Source organism: Etheostoma cragini, chromosome 4 (assembly GCF_013103735.1).
Source record: "Etheostoma cragini isolate CJK2018 chromosome 4, CSU_Ecrag_1.0, whole genome shotgun sequence".
NCBI lineage: Eukaryota > Metazoa > Chordata > Actinopteri > Perciformes > Percidae > Etheostoma > Etheostoma cragini.
Window position 1 is genome coordinate 8,407,434 of NC_048410.1, and position 20,990 is coordinate 8,428,423.

At 38.3% G+C, this 20,990-nt stretch overlaps 3 protein-coding genes across 6 annotated transcripts in view; 2 read left to right on the forward strand and 1 right to left on the reverse strand.

The window, feature by feature from the left end:
• The first annotated feature begins 242 nt into the window (after window positions 1-242).
• cd8b (cd8 beta) lies at window positions 243-3,841 on the forward strand. The gene is made up of 6 exons (XM_034870159.1): window positions 243-471; window positions 1,705-2,067; window positions 3,060-3,146; window positions 3,398-3,484; window positions 3,633-3,666; window positions 3,788-3,841. Exons 1-6 carry the CDS (start codon window positions 417-419, stop codon window positions 3,795-3,797), a joined length of 636 nt encoding a protein of 211 aa, XP_034726050.1. The 5' UTR covers window positions 243-416; the 3' UTR covers window positions 3,798-3,841.
• Window positions 3,842-11,117: 7,276 nt separating this feature from the next.
• On the forward strand, window positions 11,118-13,397 carry cd8a (CD8a molecule). 3 transcript variants are annotated; one of them, XM_034870156.1, is made up of 6 exons: window positions 11,118-11,384; window positions 11,687-12,013; window positions 12,106-12,216; window positions 12,306-12,413; window positions 12,637-12,676; window positions 13,229-13,397. In XM_034870156.1, the coding sequence occupies exons 1-6, from the start codon at window positions 11,240-11,242 to the stop codon at window positions 13,266-13,268; spliced, it is 771 nt and encodes a 256-aa protein (XP_034726047.1). In that variant the 5' UTR covers window positions 11,118-11,239; the 3' UTR covers window positions 13,269-13,397. The 3 variants fall into 3 exon arrangements, with proteins under 3 accessions (XP_034726047.1, XP_034726048.1, XP_034726049.1); XM_034870157.1 differs by having other exon boundaries at window positions 11,250-11,532; XM_034870158.1 differs by lacking the exon at window positions 13,229-13,397 and having other exon boundaries at window positions 11,250-11,532; window positions 12,637-12,680.
• Window positions 13,398-14,523: 1,126 nt separating this feature from the next.
• Window positions 14,524-20,990, reverse strand: part of cast (calpastatin) — a 30,383-nt gene continuing 23,916 nt past the window's right edge. For both annotated transcript variants that reach the window (XM_034870147.1, XM_034870146.1), the window contains 17 exons: window positions 20,780-20,884; window positions 20,578-20,682; window positions 20,308-20,424; window positions 20,112-20,204; window positions 19,516-19,629; window positions 19,316-19,420; window positions 19,077-19,193; window positions 18,510-18,623; window positions 18,276-18,383; window positions 18,086-18,190; window positions 17,884-17,976; window positions 17,620-17,664; window positions 17,382-17,516; window positions 16,399-16,485; window positions 16,072-16,101; window positions 15,675-15,780; window positions 14,524-15,571 (listed from right to left, as the gene is read on the reverse strand). In XM_034870147.1, coding sequence (XP_034726038.1) covers window positions 15,682-15,780; window positions 16,072-16,101; window positions 16,399-16,485; window positions 17,382-17,516; window positions 17,620-17,664; window positions 17,884-17,976; window positions 18,086-18,190; window positions 18,276-18,383; window positions 18,510-18,623; window positions 19,077-19,193; window positions 19,316-19,420; window positions 19,516-19,629; window positions 20,112-20,204; window positions 20,308-20,424; window positions 20,578-20,682; window positions 20,780-20,884 — 1,572 coding nt within the window. In that variant the 3' untranslated portion in view covers window positions 14,524-15,571; window positions 15,675-15,681. The remainder of the gene's footprint in view (window positions 15,572-15,674; window positions 15,781-16,071; window positions 16,102-16,398; window positions 16,486-17,381; window positions 17,517-17,619; window positions 17,665-17,883; window positions 17,977-18,085; window positions 18,191-18,275; window positions 18,384-18,509; window positions 18,624-19,076; window positions 19,194-19,315; window positions 19,421-19,515; window positions 19,630-20,111; window positions 20,205-20,307; window positions 20,425-20,577; window positions 20,683-20,779; window positions 20,885-20,990) is intronic.

Sequence of the window (20,990 nt, forward strand, 5' to 3'; positions counted from 1 at the left end):
GTCTTTCTCTTGAACAACCTGAGGTGTAAACATAATTATTATTTGTTGGGTAGATATGGTATGTAGTTTTTATGTAAGTCAAGAATGTCAAGCCACATGATTAGCAGTGCTATGTTAGGTTTTATGCACATTTCAAATTCAAGTTCAAGCTGTGTGTGTGTGTGTGTGTGTGTGTGTGTGTGTGTCTGTGTGTGTGTGTGTGTGTGAGAGAGAGAGTCCCTTGGCTGGTGTACGGCCCTGTCTGATAGGCCCTGTGTGTGTCACACTGGGGTGTTACCTTGACAACTCGGGGCCCTGTCAGCTCAGTTCCTCCCATCATCTCTGACAGATAGATAGCAGGAAGAGAAAGTATCAGCACCGTCCCTCAGCAATTAGTCAAGCTACACAACTGGTACACACACTTGAGACCGGACAAAATGATTCTGCTGCCACTGGCATGGACACTGTTGACAGTATCGCTGTGGACATCAGGTAAGTTTCTCAGATGTTTCGTAAGCCTCAAGCATTCCGAGGTGTTCTCAACATCATAACTTAGTCAGGGGCCTGTAGCGAGGGATGTGTTGTCGTCCACTCTCAAACTGAAGCTTTTCTGATGTTTAACTTAAATCATTTCTACATTTATAAAAGGCAGTCATAACTATAGTGTGTGCTGAATGGTGAATTTCTTTTTTAATAATCCAATAGATGACACGGAAGGTTTAAACAGACTAAGTAAAACGCCGTAGCTTTTATGTTAATTTGTTAGAACTGTAATGCTCAAACTGCCAGTGAATATAATTTCATATATCTGAATTAAACAATTTAACTGCTATAAGTTTTTGATCTTATGCAACATCAACGTAATGTATACAATCTGGATTAAAGTTTCAGTGATGATAGATTATGAGGGTAACAATACACTACCTTTTTTTTTTGCTCTGCGTTGTGTGTATTTACATTTTTTATTTACATTTATTTTGTTTTAATATATATAGCTCTATCAAGGCATTGAAATGGATTGTATATTTGTACTGTATAGGGCGACTTGTTGGATAAAGATTAAATCAATTTGGCGTGTTCTTGAACGTCACGCATTTGTGCATTTCATGTATGTTGGGCAGAACGAAATTATCATCCAAAAGACGTAACAGGGAGCCATGACCTTTCGAATAATGGAAGCTTTTGAATTTCTGGTTACCTTTCAGATATTTCATAAGACTAGTGATTGCAACAGGTATATGCCTTCATACCTGACTGAAAACAAATCAAATGCCAAATCAGTCTTCCTATTTAGCAATATCAAAATGTCACCTTCACAGAGTTTAAAATATGTTTCTTCATAGTTTGGCTTCATTTCCATTCTTGCAACACTTTTGGGGATTTCTACGATGTTTTTCTAGTTATGTTTGTTCACTCTGCCTTGCTTGTAGCACAAGTATTTGTCACTGCTTTAAATTTACAATTAGTTTTTATTTTGTTAAGTAGGATAGACAGCACATGCACTGTTGCCTAAGGCTTTTCCTTAAACCTTTCTAAACACCAAATGATGTACAAGTCGGGTTGAGACATCCCAAAAAGTAACTTTTTTTAAGGGTAATACACAATTCTTGGGAGTTTGGGTGTTTGGCTTTGCTTTTGTTGTTGTGTTTTAGAGCCCTAACTTTATGAGTTGTACAAAGCATGTGCCTGTTGAAATCTTAAACATCCCTCTATTTCCACTCCAAGGTTTGAGCCAGCTACAGATCCTGCAGCAAGAACCCGTCAACAGACTCTATCCCAAGATCCTCAGTACAGAGGAGGTTGTGTGTGACTGCACTAACATCGCTAACATGTCCTGTGAGATTGTCTACTGGTTCCGCAGTATTTCCAACCACCGCAGAGTAGAGTTCCTAGGCAAATGTACCATCGCACGTACTACATATGGGGCTAATGTGGACAGTACACGATTTAAATTCATCCCGAAGACCACGTCATTTACGCTACGCATCATCAATGTGACAGAAGAGGACGCAGGGATTTATTCTTGTGTTCTCAAGTCCAGGAAAAACATAGAAATGTGGAAGCCTGGGACTCTTCTTCTACCGGGAGGTTTGTATCCTGAAATCTCATACGCTTCATTTACAGTAATTAAACATAAAGTGAAATATCAAGCAGCTGTGAAAGTTTCAGTGCATCTGTCTGAATTCAGGTGGCAAGCAAGGACTAAATATTTTAGAAGCTCAGTGCAGCTCTATACCAAACCTCAGCATTTTAATCTGGTGCTCTATGACATCGGGACTACAAATAATTATGTGCTGAAGTTGGTCTCACGTCCCCCTCTTTTCTTACATTTTACAGTGTAACTTTCCACTACTACCTGTATACTATAACTATGATGAGTCAACGCGGTCTCACGGCCGTTTGTGAAATAGTCCTGTTATTTTATATAAATTTTATGTTATATCTACTGATTCGTCAACACGGACACAATTTTCTCGTTTATTTTGTGGTGGTCATCACAAAATGGGAACAGGACCATTTTGTGAACTGCCATGAGACTGTGCTGGATGTGTTTATCCTTTTTCTCCAGATTTAGTAGTTCCGACCAAAATCTTGGAGCATCTTATTGTTTGTCTTGCAAACCTCGTGTGCAACTGTCTTATTCAACCACATAGACTTAGTGGACGCTCTAAAGAACCCCAATAGCACTCTACACAGTAACTGCTGTTGTCGCTTTTGTTAATAGATGTTCACGTGTAACAAGCCTTTCCAGATGACAGACAAAATGAAAATGACATAGCTACAATAGATATATCATAGCTACTTAGTGTGAATGTATTTAAGTGGAACTGTCCACAGCCCTAATAGGCCTGTACTGGAGAGTCACACGCAGGCAAACAGCATACATTATTTATTTGTTGAAAGAATTTGTTGATGAGATCCTTGTCAGGATAGTTTTTTATGATGGATAAAGATGGGTAAATGGGGAAAGGTAAGAAATTCCTGGGTTCTCCTTTAGCCTCTCTCTTTAAACTCTTGCTTGATTGCTGTTTAGTCAGTACTTGTCTTTATGGCTGTTGGTCTTGGTCTTTATCTGACAGTGACCCCTCCAACATTACCTCCTAAGACAAACCCCAAACCACCAGTCAAGACAGTCTGTCGCTGCTCTAAGAAGAATTCTTTACAGGGTAAGTCATTAAGGATTTTTTTATTAAAGGAAAAATAACACATGTATGTACGTTTGTGGTGGTGTGTAATTAGTATGATGCTCTGCTGCTTACAAATTTGGCGTTTATGTGTCTGATGAATTAGCGTTTTCAATTGCGATGGTGTAAACACAACCGGCTGTACTAAAAGAAGAAACTGTCTAATGATTGATTGTATCACCTGCTTACTATGCAACAAGTTATGTATAAAACCATGTATATGTTTGTTTTAGGCTGTGGCTCCCTGGTTCTGTGGCCGTTGGTTGGACTTATTGCGGCCATTGCTTTAGCTCTCATCTGCACACTGTACTACTTCAGCCGTGAGTAGTCCTTGGTCGATACAGCACATTATGCTCCCAAATGGTTGTCAAAGTTATTGAACAGCTTTGAAATATAAGAGTTACAAATATATATATTTGGTTAAATTTCTGAGTGTTTTCTTTTGTTTGTACACATTTTTGCTCATAGGGCTCCCCAAAAAATGTCGGCACCACTTTGTGAAGTAAGTAGATTACTACAAATGGTGAAAAGATCAGTTCTCTTTTCTGTATAATCAAAAAATAATAGTTTCTTTACATTTCATCCAATACTTTAATCTCTTTCCTTTGTTTTTCACCATGAAGGAGGCGATAGATGACCCAAACCTCTACATCTACAGCCTGTATCTGAATCAAAGTACGTACCCAATGTGTGTCATTGTATTTATTTATATATCAAACATTTACCAAACAAAACCTTTTCCAGGTGCGGTGGTTTCCAATGTTTATGCAGTGTATGAAGATTGAAAATCATTCACATCCACTAACATTTGCCTCTGTGATTGCATCAGCTGGAGTGCTTCACCTGAGCCAACGTCCAGAGGAGCACGAAGAACATCCGGATCTCCTCTGCTAACAACATCCTTCTGCTGATGTCAGTTTTATTTACAGCAAAATGTGCACCAGGCAGAGAAGAGTTATAAATTTCAAGAACAGCATCAATGTAAAATAGTGTTAAGGAGCTGGTGGCTGCAGAGGGACCAGTTCACCTCCTGGGCACTGCTGAGGTGCCGTTGAGCAAGGCACCAAACCCCTAACCCCTAACTGCTCGGGGCGCCTGTCCATGGGCAGCCCCTTCACTCTAACATCGCTCCATTTAATGCATGTGTATAGTTCCTGTTTGCATATGTGTGTATATTTTGGGCCTGGGTGTGTGTAATGTGCATAAAAGTGAAACATTTGAATTTCCCCCAAGAGATAAATAAAGTACGTCTTCTTCTTCTTCTTCTATTTACTTTATTTTGTTACATATATTACAAAACAGCTCCATAGCTTCACCACGTTTAATTACAATAAGCTCTGTGTTGTAATTTCTGATCAATAATACTTTTTGATTTGTCAATATGCAGATGACATCATCATTTAACCAAGTGTTTTTTTTTATTTCAGCAGATCTGTAATCTGTAGCTGTGGTTTTTAGATTATTATTATTATTAAATCCAAACCAAACTGCTCAGTATGTTTTTCTCAAAGCCCCCACCTAATCTGTTTATTTATCCACAAAACACATAGACCTCTGAACAGCTGCATGGAAATACAATATATATTCATTTGCTTTTAGTTCTCTTTTTGGTATTTATAGTGTGTTTTTGTCATTCATAGTATTGTCAAGCGTTTTGTTTTAAACTACACTGTAAAGTGGGTTTTCTGTGAGCATAATTCTGTTTAATCAATAAAACTGTAGATTTCCAATCAAGTCTAATGCTTCTTTTTATGGGCGATAAAAGTTATTGTATTATAAGCAAATTCTCTTTGAATAACAATTCAGTACCTTAGTACATCCAGATAAGGCAGAGTTAAACACAGATTAGTGAAGCTTAGACATCTTTCCTCAGGGACACGTTTGAAACAGCAGGCGAGATACAGGTATAAACTCGGGGTCAGATGCTCTGTGCGTCTCTAGTGACAGCTTTGACTTGTGCTCAAATAACTAACAAGTCCTGTTTCAAAATGCTTGCAATATTGCACTGTACGTGTAAACATTTTCTGTTCACGCCTGTGGAAAAGAAGAGAAAGAGGTTTGGAAGTGGGTGTTGTACATCCATTGTCAATATGGTGTTTGGCGGAAGTTGAGTAGGTGAGTGACAGGGTTTGGTTTCTTCCTTTACCTTTGATGTGTAAAGTTGCATCAAATTCAGTTTCTGCTAAACTGCCTCTAGTATGTGCCAACATGCTTAATTGTTATAATCCTTAATTACATGTGATAAAGTCCTTTTATAGCAAAGTGTGTGCTGTTTCGCTCTTGCTTGCTCGCTCTCTCACAAACACACACACATACACATACACACACAAGCAACACACATGCACACCTGTGCGTTCGGGGAGTGTGAAGAAACAACTGAGTTAGTGGTTGTTCAGGTCTCTGGGAGTGTGCGCGACCCTTTCCTGTGTGCTGGAGAGAGAGAAGAGACAGAGCCATGTTCACTGAGATGCTATCGCTTTGCTCAGCTTTGAGCTCTTCATCTAGTCTCTGAAACAAAAAGACCACAAAAATACCACAGACCGAACCACAAGCATTAACAGAGACACAGTGAGACAGAGAGAAAGACAGAAAGAGCTTTACAGTTTTTCAAATGAGTATTGTACAAAAAACCCTGAAAACTGAAAAAGACTTCTGCTATTGCAGTGTTTTATTAGCTAGAGTAAAATATCATAAACTGACATTACCAAAATGCGTTTAATTACAGTGTACATGATTTTTACTGTGTGTGCGTGTGTGTGTGTGTGTGTGTGTGTGTGTGTGTGTTTATTTGTTCATTTTTAAATCATAAGTTACTATTGTAGTCAAATATGAGGACAGTAAAGGAACACGTTAAATAAATTCCTGTGAATACAACATGGGTTAAGTTAAATGATCAAAATCAAACAACAAAAACTTCATCAACACTCATTTTCATGTAAAACTGTTTACTACATGTCTTACCACCAAGACAGCAATCCCTAACAAGCTACACTCTTAGTACAACACAGTATAATGCACCAGCACCACAAAAGGCAGCCTCCAAAAAGACGATAAAGGTAAATCAACAGTTCAACAGTTTCAATAATGGTAGGATTTTGTTGCATCATACAATTTGAGCTATGACGGGGTTCCCTAATGAACTAACAACTGCATGTATAGTATTTAATAAGCATTCTGTATTGATGCTTGAGAAAATAATTATTTTGTGTTCTTCAGTTCCAGGAAACATGAATGAATGCAAATGTCAGCAGTGGATTTGTGGGACGTCTAATACACATGATTTATTTATTTATTTTCTGTAACCAGAAAACAGCAGAAATGAAGGTGTGCATAATTAATGTATACATATATATTATATGTATATATTTAAATAATAATTTTACATATTATAGTAGATAAAAGTATCTGTTAACATGTTACATCCTCAAACAAAAACATACTGTATGTACGTTAAATGGTTTTTACTTTCTATATTTATCTGTATTTATTTATGTCTTTGTGTTGCTGCAACAACCAAATGTCCTCTCTGAAAATCAATACAAGCTTATCATATCCCTTCAAAGGTTTAAAATGTTAAACAAAAATACACCCTACACTAAAGACTAAATGCTTTCTCTAAAGGTATTTTGTAACATTAACTTCTGTCCCAATTTCAGCTGAACACATGTCAGTTCATCTCAGAGAAACAGAAGCACAATTTGACTGAAGCATTATCACATATAACTACAATTTCTTTTTTTTTTCATGTATAATCATATATGACAAAAGATACCTGTGAATTCATCATGTGAGACATAGTTTCACATAACAAATTCCCATTTAGGCATGTTAGATCAGATTAGATTAAATAATACTTTATTCATCCTACAGCAGTAATTCCCTTGTTACAGCAGCATTTTCTACAATAAAAGCAAAACAAACAAACAAGCAAGTATACACACAAAAAAACAGGCAAACAACAGACAATGAGCAAAGGGAATACTGAATGTAAAGTGGCGTCAAATAAATGTATCATAAAGTGTGGTTGCAATAGCACAAAAAATAATATTGCAGTGTGAGTAAGTAACATTAAAATTAAATTAAATATGTAAATAAAGTAACATAATGCAAAAGTGGGTAACCATAATATAAATTATATTTACCTGTGACCATTAATAATATAAAAAAGTGAGTATTTTTTATGGAAAAATACAGATAATAAAGATATACAGAGAGTGTGTGGAGTAAATGAAAAACAGGAACAGAAACTACAACATTATCATGTAGTGCAGGTGTTGGAGAGTCTGACAGCGATAATAGTGATACGTGCTAATAGACAGTTTCCATGTGGAATGTGAGACAAAACATAAAAAAATGTCTGCTATTTCAGCAAGAGATACATACATTTATACATGTTCATATATATATCAATCAATATCAATATATATGTATATATATATATATACATATATATCAATATATATATCAATATATCAATATCAATATATATATATATATATATATATATATATATATATATATATATATATATTGCTCATATAAAAGACGTATCAGTGTATCAGATATATCAGTGATAAGTTCTGGAAAATGCAACAGTTTCACATTTAAACGATGAGACAAGACACACCAGTATATCAACGACACAAACTGCATATATGAATGCAAAGCAACAATGTTGATTAATACAAATACAACGTGGTGAAAGCCTGTAGACAACATGTTGTGCATATGTACTGTCAGCTTACGCTTCGCAGGATCAACTTTAGTATAGTTTAAAGGTTTAGTTTGTCACACTTTTAACAATTAAAGTGACAAATTGAGAAAGATGAGTACCCTGCACACAGTATATTCACGTATGATGAAACAGTTAATTATTTTTTCTGAATATAACAAGCATGACACATTAAACTTTTCCCAATTCCCAATTCAACACATTTTCTTCTTAGCAAAAGGTAAGTGTAAACATGGAAATTCTTTTCAGAAACCCACATCTATAATCCTAACAGTAAGATATGAGCAAACATGTCTTTGTGTACAGGCACCTGCATGTGTTCAAACTTCGTCCATTTCCGAGCTCTTGATTTCTACTTTGTCCTCTTGTTGCTCTTGGTTTCCTTTCATAAATTTGTATCCCATAATGCCAGGAACTGCCAGAACAGCAACAGAGCAGTAACAGGTCAATCAAAGTAATGAAGAAAAGGTGAACAAGCACAAGGTATTGATTAGTATTAAAGGTGTTGTAAAGATGTCTCTTCTAAATGCATTTGAATGTCAATCTAGGCGATGCTACTGTACAGAAATAATGTCTTTCTCACTGGCTTTCCCTGGTCACCCACTATACAGACTCTCTCTCACACACACACACACAAACACGCACACACACAGATGTCAGTTTCAGGTTGGAGACCCCCCTGTGTGACTAAGATAGGGAAGCCCATGCTGGTGTGTTTGTGAGTGACTCAAACCTGAAACAGAGAAATGGAAAGGTGAAGTGGGCTAATTGACAGCTCTTTGACTGGGTCTTCCCTCTAATACAAAGCATCAACAGAATCCCCTGCTTACTGACACCTGAACCTGGTTTCCTTCATAGTTTCATTTGAAGTGAATGTCAAAATAATATATGAATAACAAAAACCAAAGTTTAGTCAATCTGCATCTGCGTTTTGAAGAAATTGTGTGGCGAGGTGAAGAAAATGCACCAATAATAACGAGACACAATATTGTCTCTCTCTTTCTGTCATTTAAGTCTCCCTCTGTAGGTTTCACTCTGTCTCTCTCCTCCCACCCATGGAACAGATAAATCGCCCACTTACCATTACTAAATCGGTGCATTTGCTTTCCATCACTGAACAGGAAATAGGACGGGCTCTCAGTTCATCTGAAGGGAGTTTCACTTCCCTTCAACTGTTCGACAAACTTTCACATAAAGTGACAGATAGCACTGTGCTTAATTTTTGCAAGGGTAAGGGTAGAATGTACGTTGTTGTTAATGGAAAATGCTGTTTTACAAACTGGTTTCTATTTACGGCCCTGTTGGTTGTGCTAACTTTTTACTTACCAGTCCCATCCAGCTTTACATGGGCCACAAAGACATCAGATGTCCAACATGTCCAGTTACCTGAACCTGTAATGCAACCCCTTCATTTAGAAGGTAAATACACGAAAAAAAAAAAATGTTTTCTACTTTGGCGCCCTTGTGTCTTCAAACTCTGCCTTCATTTTGATCTTTGTAAAGTTTTGTAACTGCATCTTGCACTGTGTTAATGTATTTCGTTGACAAAATCTGGCCGCAGACATACAAAAATATAAACGCCTGGCAAAGTACTCAAATCCTTTTCTGTGGTACAAATGTGGTTCCTGCTACAGTATTTGCCTCCAGGACCACATTTTGCCATGACACACACACACACACACACACACACACACACACACACACACAAAACAATGTAAGTGCAATGGGTAAAAAACTGAAATCTCCATGGCCAAGCCAAAAGCATTTTATTTTAAATAATTTAAGGGCCAGTTATTGCACTTCTCAGCATTAGCTTTTTTAGCTCTTTCAACTGTGACATCACTGGTTGGGATGTGGCCAGTAATGCAACACACTTTAAAGTTTCAGGCCTTGCAGAGCAGAGCAACAGTTTAGTGACTCATGATTCAGTGATTTACTGTCTAATCAATGACAGAGCCATAAATCCTGCATTTGCTGCCATCTAGCGGTTAAAACGTACCTCGATGCATTGACGTTATGATCCGTAGCCGCTGGAATCCGTTGGTTTTCATTGTTTTCGCTTGGATATCCGTTAACTTAGACTTTCTCTGTGTTGTAATTTTAAACTCCGATGGATTTATGAGTGCTATGGTTAACTGCTCCTCAGATCTCTGCAGGGTAAATCCAGACAGCTAGCTAGACTATCTGTCCAATCTGAGCTTTGTGTTGCCCGATTAAAACAATGTACACATGTTCCACCAAAACAAGTTCCTTCCAGAGGCTATCTTACAGCACTGCGGAGGAGGGTCTGGCAAAGCAAGACTAATGTTGGACTGCCTCATATTGCGTTTAATTAGGTGTTGGGTGTGGTAAGCGGTGCAACATGGATGAAACCTTTTTTTGATTAGCATGCCCCTGTCATACTTTTAGAAAAAAAATATTAAAGCTGATGCTACAATTTGACAGTTTTATTTCAATGCGCCAGAGAAAGGCCATAATCAGCATAACTAGACTCTTATTAACTTACTACTATTAACACATTCTTGAAACCGGGAAGCGTGTTAGCCAAATACTCCAAGTCCCAAATGAATACAGGTTCAAAATGAAATCTACAAATTGAGGTAAGAAACCACTTGAAGCTACTCAGGTGTAGACCATTTCTTGATGTCCTACACTATTCTGCCTTTTGTGTTCTGAATCAGGAAACCACACCACACACAGCCGCAGGCAGGGACCTCACAACAGATCTATTGTCTGTCTGCAGACAAAATATCAGATCAATTCAATTTTACTTATAGTATCAAATCATAACAAAAGTTTTCTCTAGATACTTTACAGATAGAACAGATCTAGACCACACTCCATAGTTTACAGAGACCTAACAATTGCAGTAATACCCACAAAGATCAGTGCACATTGTTTAGGATATATAGCATTGTTTACCGTTTATATCCCTTTACTGGTATTACCTATGTGTAGATCCATTATCTGCATCTACAAGAAGTAATTTCACCAGAAAAAAATCAAGGTTTTTTAGAATTCAAAAGGAAAATATCAATCCTTTCCCAGCTCCTCCGTGTCCCACCAAACACAGGAGGGAGGTCAAAGTCAGCTACAGAGCAGTGTGTCCCTGAAGCTTGAGGACACTTCAACAGGCCCACATTGGGTATAAAGACACCGCGATATTTTCAATTCCTAAAATTCACCATTTGATTTGTGCAGAAACAGTGTTGAGTTGTGTTTGTGTAAAGTGGGCTGACACACTGGCTCTTTTTACGCTTCCTACCTGCATCCTTCTCAGCCTACATGCTGTGTGCTGCTGCGTATATGTGTCAGTAGCTGGTGGATAAAGTTGTGCTGTTCAATGCTTCAAACCAGACGCAAAGGTGAAGTGCAGATCGGTGGGCTCCACTTCAAACATCTTGCAGACCACGACCATGCTTGCAGGAGGTCTCTGCAACACTCTGCTGCAATGATCCCATTTGACGCAGCAGAAAAGAAGGTTACAGGTGGGGCGTGGTTTGATATCTCACTGAATTATCTCATAGCAGGCTCCAACAAACACCACAAAGACGCGTTTAGCAGTTATTATCGTAAGCAACATTAAAATGGACCAAAAGTGGATTCAGATTCTGGTGATTCTGGTGTTTTGTCAAAGTAAGCGTAACCTGAATTTTGAAGATTAGTCACTTTTGTGTAGCAGCTTTAAAGTTTCTTGTTCACTGGTTCTTAGTCTTTTGCTGTTTGGTGTCCTACTTTAAAAAAGGAGAGGTGAAAGATGTAACTGATCCTACTTTATCACATCTTTTAGGAATTACTTCAGGAGCTGGTGAAGACAGAACTGTAAAGGAAGGGGAGCAGGTTGAAATCAAATGTAAGCCTCAGGATACAAACGCCATGGTTATCTGGTTTCGAATTCTGGACACATCTGGCATGGAATTCATTGCATCTTTCAGCAACAGTGGTGAGCTAAAGTCACCCGCAGCGTCCTTTCCTTCTACCTTCAGTCAATCAAAGATTAAGCAACATATCCTAACACTGCAGTCATTCAGCGAATCTAGGGACAGCGGCGTTTACAGCTGTGCGTCTCTCAAAGCAAATGAACTGAAATTTGGTGAGGAAACCCAACTGGTTGGAGGTGAGTTTTGTTTCATACATTTGGTCTTATGATGATCATATGATGCATGTTTGTCAGAATCACTTTCTGTCACGTCGTTCCTCTCCCTTCAGAAAAAGTTGAAGTCGCAGTAGAGGAAGCATCATGGGCTTCCACTGTCACCCCCGAACAAAATCCATGCACAACTGCTGCGCCATGTGTCTGTAACAACAATAGCAAGCAAGGTAACTGTTCACAATCACAACTGTGTGTAGTGAGCCTTTATCTTCTTCATATGTATGATGCTGGTGGTAAATGAGCACATGCTTTACAGGGGAAACCAGTCCTCAAATGTTTTGTACTCCAATCATACTGGGCCCACTGGCCGGCGGCTGTGGCCTTCTTCTTCTAATCCTCATCATCATCACCGTGTACTGCAACCGTAAGTTCATTGGATATCCAAAACACTGTTGCACACAGTTTAATCTGCAGTCAAGTAATGTCTTTGGGAAGCTGAAAATTATTTATTATTTTTATTTCAAGTGTTTCCCAGACTTTTTCAGTCTTTTTTCAGCTTTTCTTGATTTAAAACTTGGATGATTTGGCTGTGATGTGTGTGTGTAATCATTTGCAACGTGTTTAATGACACTTTGGATTTTATGTAGGTATAAGGACACGAAGATGCCCACACCATTACAAACGAAAGTAAGTTATTAATTTATTTTCTTTTTTTTTTATATTGTCTTTCCATTTAGGGCCGTGCCAGACTTTTAGTAATACTGAGTTCAACAGTCCAAAATTCAATAAAACGTTTTCAAGGAAATTACTCTAAAAATCACAAGTTGTTGATGCATGTAGCTAACTAAACTAACTGAAATTACCGTCTGAACTTTGTGGTTCTTTTTAGTACTCTTCCTAGGAAATTATAAGAACTTACTTGCCCTTACTTACTTTAAAGCAGAAGGCTGCTTTAAAGTATTTCCAACACTGCCAGGAATGTTTGGTGGAGAAATACTAAATTCTTTACCCATTTATAAAGTCCAGTCTCACATGTCATAAAAGTTTTTTATTAAAACATTATGTGGTACAGAACCTCAGTGTCCTCAATTGTAGCTAAAGCCCTGCGTTTCTTTTGTACTTTTGCTTTTGACAACAGAACTAAGTCAATGAAATAAATGATTTATTATGATTTTTGCCATATTATTATTATGATTATTAATAATAATAATTTGAAATACCTTGTTTTATCTCATATAGACCACGATTGGAAGCTCATCAAAAACTTCAACACCTTTAATCCAAATGGTGTAGTTTCATGGACACTTGGCAATTATATTACAGGCTTATGTTACTGTTGCAGAAATCATTTTTCATCTTTTTCAATTCAATCACATTTCTGGTGAACATGTTGCTGCCAACTTAAAAATGCTCTTTGTGAAGTGTTTTATATGGTTCAAGGTTTCAAATTATATCATATCTGCAAAGCTCTTAGCCGGCATATGTAGTTTTAACATTGTCGTTTTATGGCTGATAACGCTGCGCTATCACACTCTTTTAATAAAATAACACAAAATGAAGTAAGCACTGATTTAAATTTATTTTAAACATTATGCAAACAAATGTATATAATTATACAGTTCATAATTATTTGAGTTAAAAAAAAAGCAGAAATTATGAATTATTTTGAGTAATCAGAGGAACGTATGTTGAGTGGATGAGTTTAGCCAGAATACGGATTTTGTATCCTTTTTTGTTGTTGGTAATTTTGGTTAAAAAGAAACCCATATTTTCTGATATAGACATTTTTAAAAGGCGTTCAATTTGACCCAAGGACAACAGGAGGGTTGTAAATATTTAATAACCACTTAAAAGAGAAGACATTGCTCTGATTTTATTTTCAGCAGGATAACTTGAAATGTTGAGACATTTTATTTAGCTTTTGATTCTTTTATTTTATTCTTCCAAAATGTCTTGTAATTTAAATATCTATGGTTTCAAAGTTAGGTGGAATTGTTTTTATTTTGTAAAATTGGATGTTCAGCATTTTAGAAATATCCCACTTTGAGTTTTTGTAACATGAAATATTTTAAAACTAAAATAAAATATACTTTCACTCAATAAACAACTAATTGTATTTGTCTTTATTCACGTTTCATTTTTACATGTATGTAATTTTGTTTCGCACATCCAACCCAAGCATTTGCATACCCATCGTCATTGCGGGTCTCGGCACAGAAATATAAAGTTTGAGTGAAAGACATTCGTTTTCTTGTAAGCCCCCCCCCCCACCCGCGTAAAAAAGGAAGTGGGCTGCTACAACTGTACGCAGAGTGAAAACACATAAAGCCTGGAGAATGTTTCTGTTCATTCTCATATATACACACACACTTCCCTTGCACGTGTAAGAAAACATTATCATTATTATTATTATTTTTATTATTATTATTATTATTATTATCATCAGCTTTTCTTTACATAAAGGCAGTTCTTGTTTGGTAAAAATCGTAGAAATCAGTCTTGACAGATAGCAACTAAACCATTTACACTTTATAGATCTTATTTTATTTAATTACTCTTCCCACATCCAGAAATACCTCTCATATCGTTTGACTCACATACACACACGTAACACCTTTGACATGAAAAAAAACTTTGGGGCCAGTACATTGATTTTGAACTTTACAGTTGAAAGCCCTTTGTAAATTCTACAGTGTAGTATTATATGGAACAAAAATCTTTTTTTTCTTCTTCTTCTTTTTTTTACAGTATACAAACAAGGGCAGTTATAAAAGCTTGTAACCACCTTGGTTCACTAAGTGCACTTCTGGACACCAGCATATTTTTGTTACAGAAAGTCAAAGGCATTTGCAAGGGATGGATACAGAATTAAGCAGAATACCTCCTCCACATATTTAATTATGTAAACTATTTATTGTCCAAAATATAAGCAAACTAAGCTGTCCACTAGTGTCTTAATGGCATCTTACCACATCATAATAGAAAACTTGGCTTTTCTGTATACATTCAAATTGCACAAACATCCCAATCCTACACCCACTCCCTACTGCTCCCACATAAGCTGACGGTCACCACTGGTCCAACCAACGCCACAACACCACAGGGCTTAGATTAACAGTATGTTGTGATATTAGTGTTTCATTGGAAAACGTTCAGCTTTTATGTAGAGAGAGGACTCTGACGAGGAACACCTTCCTTCCTCAGCATGCTCAACACATCAACCAACAAAAGTAAAGATTTTCACTTAAATCTTCTCTCATTCCCCAAAGTTTCCATCCTTACTTTACACCCGTTCATCACTCATTCTTTCATTTTGTTTTATAATCTTTTTTTTTTTTTTCAAAGACTGAAACCTAAACCTTATCTTCCATAAATACATGTGAAACAAAAAAGGCACCGCATGCAGAGTGTTTTTGTGTGTGTGTGTGTGTGTGTGTGTGTTTGTGTCTTATGGGTATGTCTAGGTCTGTCTTTCATCCAGTATACATTCTTGACAAGTTAGAAAAATAAAATCATTATCCAGAAAGCAGCTCCGTCACTGATGCGTCCCTGTGGCCGGGAGGACAAATTCTGCCAACAACCTGCAACATTTGACAGATTCAGCAGTCAGCGGAAACAGGTTTATCCTTATCATGTTGAGAATCTTTGATCAGTTACAATTGTAAAACAGATTTCAACCAACCTTAAGTGGTTTAGCTCTTGCCTCCCTTCTTTGTAGATGTTGGCACAACGTCTGAGCTAAGTTGATCTGATAGCTGGTCAGTGGCAGATGGCTCCTCTGCATGGTGTTTCTGAAGTACAAGGTTAAAGTTTAGATAAACTACACACTGTATATATACAAGGAAAAGAAGAAGCAGCGCCTTTGCATCAATAATTCTATAAATTTAATGCAACTACTTTGTGGAATAGACATCAGCCAAAGCAGAGACAGCAGAAAGCGCCCCATGCAGCTTTGTGCAGGCTCCACCGATGGAGATTTTTTATTTGGTTTAATTATAAGTGCACCGATTTATTTTGGCCAGCAGCGTGTATATTCAGCTGCATTTCTTTGTAAGTCTACATGCAGCAGGCAGTTTGCTTACTTTAGACTTTGACTTTGACTTGCTCTTGCCCTGTAACAAAGTTGGTACCTCGGTCAGGCTCAACAACTGCTTGTTGCTCCATGGGGAGGTTACCAGTGATACAGTTAATGCTAGTAAACAACCTGCCTAGGGGGCCATGTAACAATGTGACTAAAAGTGTGTAACATCAATACCTATGAACTGCCATTAGTTAGTTAGTTGTTTCCATTAATCAAGCTCAACATTAACAATTGGTCTTCTTTCACTTTCTTTCAAATTTTAGTGTATCGGTAATTTCATCTGATAGAGCAATCTTACATCCCGTCCTCACTCGGATCTTTCTTTTACCTTTGGTTTGTCCGTCTTAGATTTGAACTCTGGGGCATCTGGGAGCAGGGTGTCAGACAGGGAGTCCAGGACAGTAGCAGTCATTTGCTAGGAAAGAATAAGAAATAAATAGATACACCAATAACTAAATACATGATAAAACAACCATATTAAACATGATTAGTTCTTAATGCATTCATGCACTGAAAACAGTTGTTTTAAGCTTTAGTGTGTAACTTTTTGATATTAATGATTGTCCGTTACATCCAAGCCACTGCCAAATGTGTTGCTACAAAGCTGATTAAGACTATCAGTCCCACACAACTCTCTCTGTATTTCTCAGTGTGGCTATGTTCAGAAGATTGTGTCCTCCGGTGCCTTTCCGGCACAGAAAGAGTGAAGATAATTACCTATTCTGAAGAGTCCATCATGTTTTTTAATCTTCTGTGTCCTCCTTGGCTATTAGTAATTATGTGGACGAGGGTTGGGGGCAGTGCATGATCTCGTAAGACTTGTGTCATATGGACGCTCTGACAGTTTTGTTGTCATTACTTAGGATTCCTCATGGGGGCGGCAGAAACAATGCACTATAGCTTTAAGTCAGAATCTGAAACATTCAGCCTACATAGTATTGCCACTTTCAATTGCTAATTTGATGTACATTGCTGTTCTGACACCCCAATGTTGGTGAAGGTTGTATCTAAAGAATATCCAAAGAAATCCATTTGTTTGAGGTGATACCTGGGAAGTGCACTACTGAAACATGACAGAAAAGGGCACTGCATAGCACCATAACAGGCCTTGTTCACAGCAGACATGTTACTGTCCGAGAAGGAACATCACAGCTGGAACTAAAAAATATTGTTTCCCAACAAGCCAGTCCAGCGAGGCTACATGCAAAATACCAGATTTTCCTAATTGAAATGTGACCAATATTAGTTACAAGTTACTTTTCTCACTACAGCTTGCCAACATGTGTTGCAGTTTTTCCCCCCCTGTGCTACCTTCAGGGGCTTTGAATCCAGGACAGGAGGATCCAGCTTTATGGTGCCTGCAGGTGATGTGACTGGGGCAGTGGTCGGGGCACTAGAGAAGTCACTGGACAGCAAATCCAAGGCTGCTTTTTCATCCATAGCCTTCTGCAGAAAGACAGGAACTTAAACCATCTGCATGTTGTATACTGTATCATTTAACAGTGCACGTCTGTCTAATGTCATAATCTGTGAGTGTGTGCATTTTTACCTTCTTGGGTACAGCAGCTGCTTTTGACTGTGCTTCTGCTGTTTTCTTTAAAATTAAATTGATGAACATTAGACACACAGTAGAATTACTGCTACTAACAAGCATGTCCCATTAAACATTCAAACCAACAACCTCACACAATATTTTTGCCCGAGATTCAAAGTTAGATACGTTAAATCTAAAAAAAAATGTTATGGTTTAAGCATGCACTTCCAACAAATTAACTCCCAGCAGAACTGACGACAGTAACAGAGAGAGTAATACCTTAAGATCTTTCTCAGTTGGTCGATATTCTGGTGGCAGCGAGTCGTCTCTCTCTCCCATCTTAACCAGCTTCTCTTCGACAACCTTTTTTTCCTGCAAACAACCATACAAATCCGCTGAAGTCACTGGCAACTTTTTATCAAATCACAAATTGAAAATAGTCTCTCATGTGCTGGCTATGCTCTTGAAGCACGCTGGCTACCTTGACAATGTCTTTGGCAGGAAGTGGTGCAGGTTGAGGGGCGGGTGCGATACCCTTCAAGGTGTCCGACAGAGCATCCATGGCACTGTCTGCTCCCCCGGACAGCTGAGTGCACAAATGCAGACAAAAAGGTTTTAATGTAACTGCAGGGTTTATAAGAGTCCAAAAAAAGGCTCAAGTTGGTCTTTACCTCTTGAGTAGTTTTTGTGGGAACACAAGCAGCGGACTTCACCGTCGAAGCAGCAGTGGAGGAAACAAATTCTGCCGCTGAAGCATTCAAAGCAAAGCCTGAAGTGGGCTGAGGGAGTGACAGGGAGTGTTTAAAATCAATGTAGGACTCTAAATGTCTAGTTGTAAAGAGGTATATGTGCATCATATTTAATTATTTAGAGCTGCAGTCAACAGTGCTGGCTCCAGAGTGTACCTTTGCAGGAGGAGCTGAGGGGGTGATGCCAGCAGCATGGACAGCAGGGGCTGATGAAGAGGTTGTGAAGCCTTCAGACAAAAGGTCCAGAGCCTCTGCAGTATCCATGGTGGGCTGCAGGAGGAGGGGAGAAGGAGGTGATGGGAAATGATGAGGACCTCTGATTACAATATATTCATGGGACACAGTTTTAAGGTTAAATATGGCTGAGATTTTTGCCTTATCAGTGCACATAATGCACATAATGTTTTTTTTTTCAAAACAGAAAAGAAAAAAACTCATTGGAGAAGAAGGAACTTTTCTAAAAAATCACTTATTCGGGAATTTGTCTCACTTAAGGTGTAGGAGCAGGCCAGTTTTTGAGTTCATCCTTATTAAACCGGTATATTTCAATTCCTCTTAATAACTTTATTTTTTTGGCACTCCCTCTCTCCATTCATTCTCAAGCTCACTCAACAACTGCTGTGCTCTCTCTCCCTCTCCTTATCTCTCTCACACAGACAATTAGAAATACTTATTACATATCATACATTTAAGAGCCATTAAGTGAATTTGTCCGAGTCTCACCTCAGGTTTAGGAGCAGGCAGATTTTGGGGTTTGTCTTTATTAAACCTGTATTCTGGAGGAAGTGAGTCCTCCCTCTCGCCTACAAACACACCCTTCTCCTTCTTGTGTTTGTCCTCCTTTGAAAAGGAGAAGAAACAAAAAGGAACACACACATGGAAATAAGCAAAAGAATGGAATTGATATGTTTTGCTGTTCGTGTGTGTCTTTATGCGTGCGTGCGTGTGTGAGTGTGTCATACCGAGACAATGTCTTCAGGTCTGAGTTTGGGGAGCTCAGGTTTTGGTTTGTCTACGGGCAACGTGTCACTGAGAGCACTGAAAGGATCCAGAGACAAAGAGCCACCCTGCTGAGAGAACAAGAAGTTTGATAGTGTTGATGGTAAGCTTAAGCTATTCATAGAAAATAAGTGAGTTAAGTTTAAAGAAGCCAAAGCTTTACCTGTGGGGCCTTCTTTGCAGAAGGAGGAGCATGCGCCTGAACTCCTGAAGCTTTTTTTGGTGCAACAAACTCTCCAGAGGGTAGATCCAGAGCTGACAAATCCTCTACTTTGGTCTGAAAAAAACAAAGACAGCTTTCAGCTACAACAAAGTGAAACATTTAAAAGGCAAAACCTGCAGTATCAAACACAGTCTTAAAAATAAAATGTTAGGAAATGCACTTATTTGCCTTCTTGCTGAGAGTTAGAGAAGAAGACCAATACCACTCTCACTCTTTGAGGAGACCGTTATCTTAGCTTGGCATAGACTGGAACAGAAGGAATCATCTAGCCTGGCTCAAAGTGTAGTTTTTACACTCCGGGATTTTGTATGGGCTAAAAAAACTAAATCTAACATGTTAATCAGGGATTTGGTCGCTGGTAGGTTGATTTGTTTTACTTTTGGACAGAGCCAGGAAAGCTGTTTCCCTGGTTCCGTTACTGATCCTAAGCGAATACAATTGGCGATTGGCTGTAGCTTCAATTAACATACAAACATGAGATACTGTGTTCTAACTAACCACAGAATTTTGCTAAAGGAACTGAATCTACAGTGCACCTTAGCTGGAGCAGCATGGACAGCAGGAGCTGAAGAAGAGGTCATGAAGCCTTCAGATAAAAGGTCCAGAGCCTCACCAGTATCCATGGGGGGCTGCAGGAGGGGAGAGTGACAGATTGCAACAACAACATGCAATTAGCATTTATTTAACATTTTTAAGAGCCAAACACCCTTAAGAGTATTTAATAGATTTTACCTCAGGTTTAGAAGTCGGCAGATCTTTTAGTTCATCTTTTTTAAACCTGTAATTTGGAGGAAGAGAGTCCTCCCTTTCTCCTACAAACACGCCCTTCTCCTTCTTGTGTTTGTCCTCCTTTAAAAAAGGAAAAGAGGAGGACATATTAATGCCTGTTGAGTCTTTCTGTGAGGAGCTGACACACAAATGTTACCAATAAGCCAACAGTAGGAGGCTTTCAGCAATAAAACGCTGTGTGAACTCGGTGCCCGTGAGTGTTTGTGCTCCTACCGAGACAATGTCCTCAGGTCTGAGTTTGGGGAGTTCAGGTTTTGGTTTGTCCACGGGCAACGTGTCCCCGAGAGCGCTGAGAGCATCCAGAGACAGAGAGCCATCCTGAGGAGAGAACAGGGCATTGTGTTCTACCGGTCTGTCGGTTTAACTATTGAAATAAAAGGAATCTTCCATAAAAGAGTGACAAGATATATCTTACCTGACCAGTCTTGAGCTTGCTGTCAGTGGCGTCCTTTCCAGGAGCAGTTTTCTTTCCAGGAGCAGGAAACACAGCTCCAGGGGGAATTGCACAGGACTCAACTTTCTACACCAGACAACAGAGAGGATCTCAAACTTTATATTAATGGCTATCTGTAGCTGTATTTTTAAATTTTCAAAATATATCTGTGACCAGATTTATACTGGGAGGG

What these genes read in the sequence shown, in the direction of transcription:
- cd8b (XM_034870159.1), top strand. Translation starts at nt 417, where the DNA reads ATGATTCTGCTGCCACTGGCATGGACACTGTTGACAGTATCGCTGTGG. An exon ending in TAAGAAGAATTCTTTACAGG is followed by an intron (nt 3,147 to 3,397) that starts GTAAGTCATTAA and finishes TGTTTGTTTTAG; the next exon opens with GCTGTGGCTCCCTGGTTCTG. An exon ending in CACACTGTACTACTTCAGCC is followed by an intron (nt 3,485 to 3,632) that starts GTGAGTAGTCCT and finishes TTTTGCTCATAG; the next exon opens with GGCTCCCCAAAAAATGTCGG.
- cd8a (XM_034870156.1), top strand. Translation starts at nt 11,240, where the DNA reads ATGCTTCAAACCAGACGCAAAGGTGAAGTGCAGATCGGTGGGCTCCAC. An exon ending in GGAAACCCAACTGGTTGGAG is followed by an intron (nt 12,014 to 12,105) that starts GTGAGTTTTGTT and finishes CTCTCCCTTCAG; the next exon opens with AAAAAGTTGAAGTCGCAGTA. An exon ending in CCACACCATTACAAACGAAA is followed by an intron (nt 12,677 to 13,228) that starts GTAAGTTATTAA and finishes TATCTCATATAG; the next exon opens with ACCACGATTGGAAGCTCATC.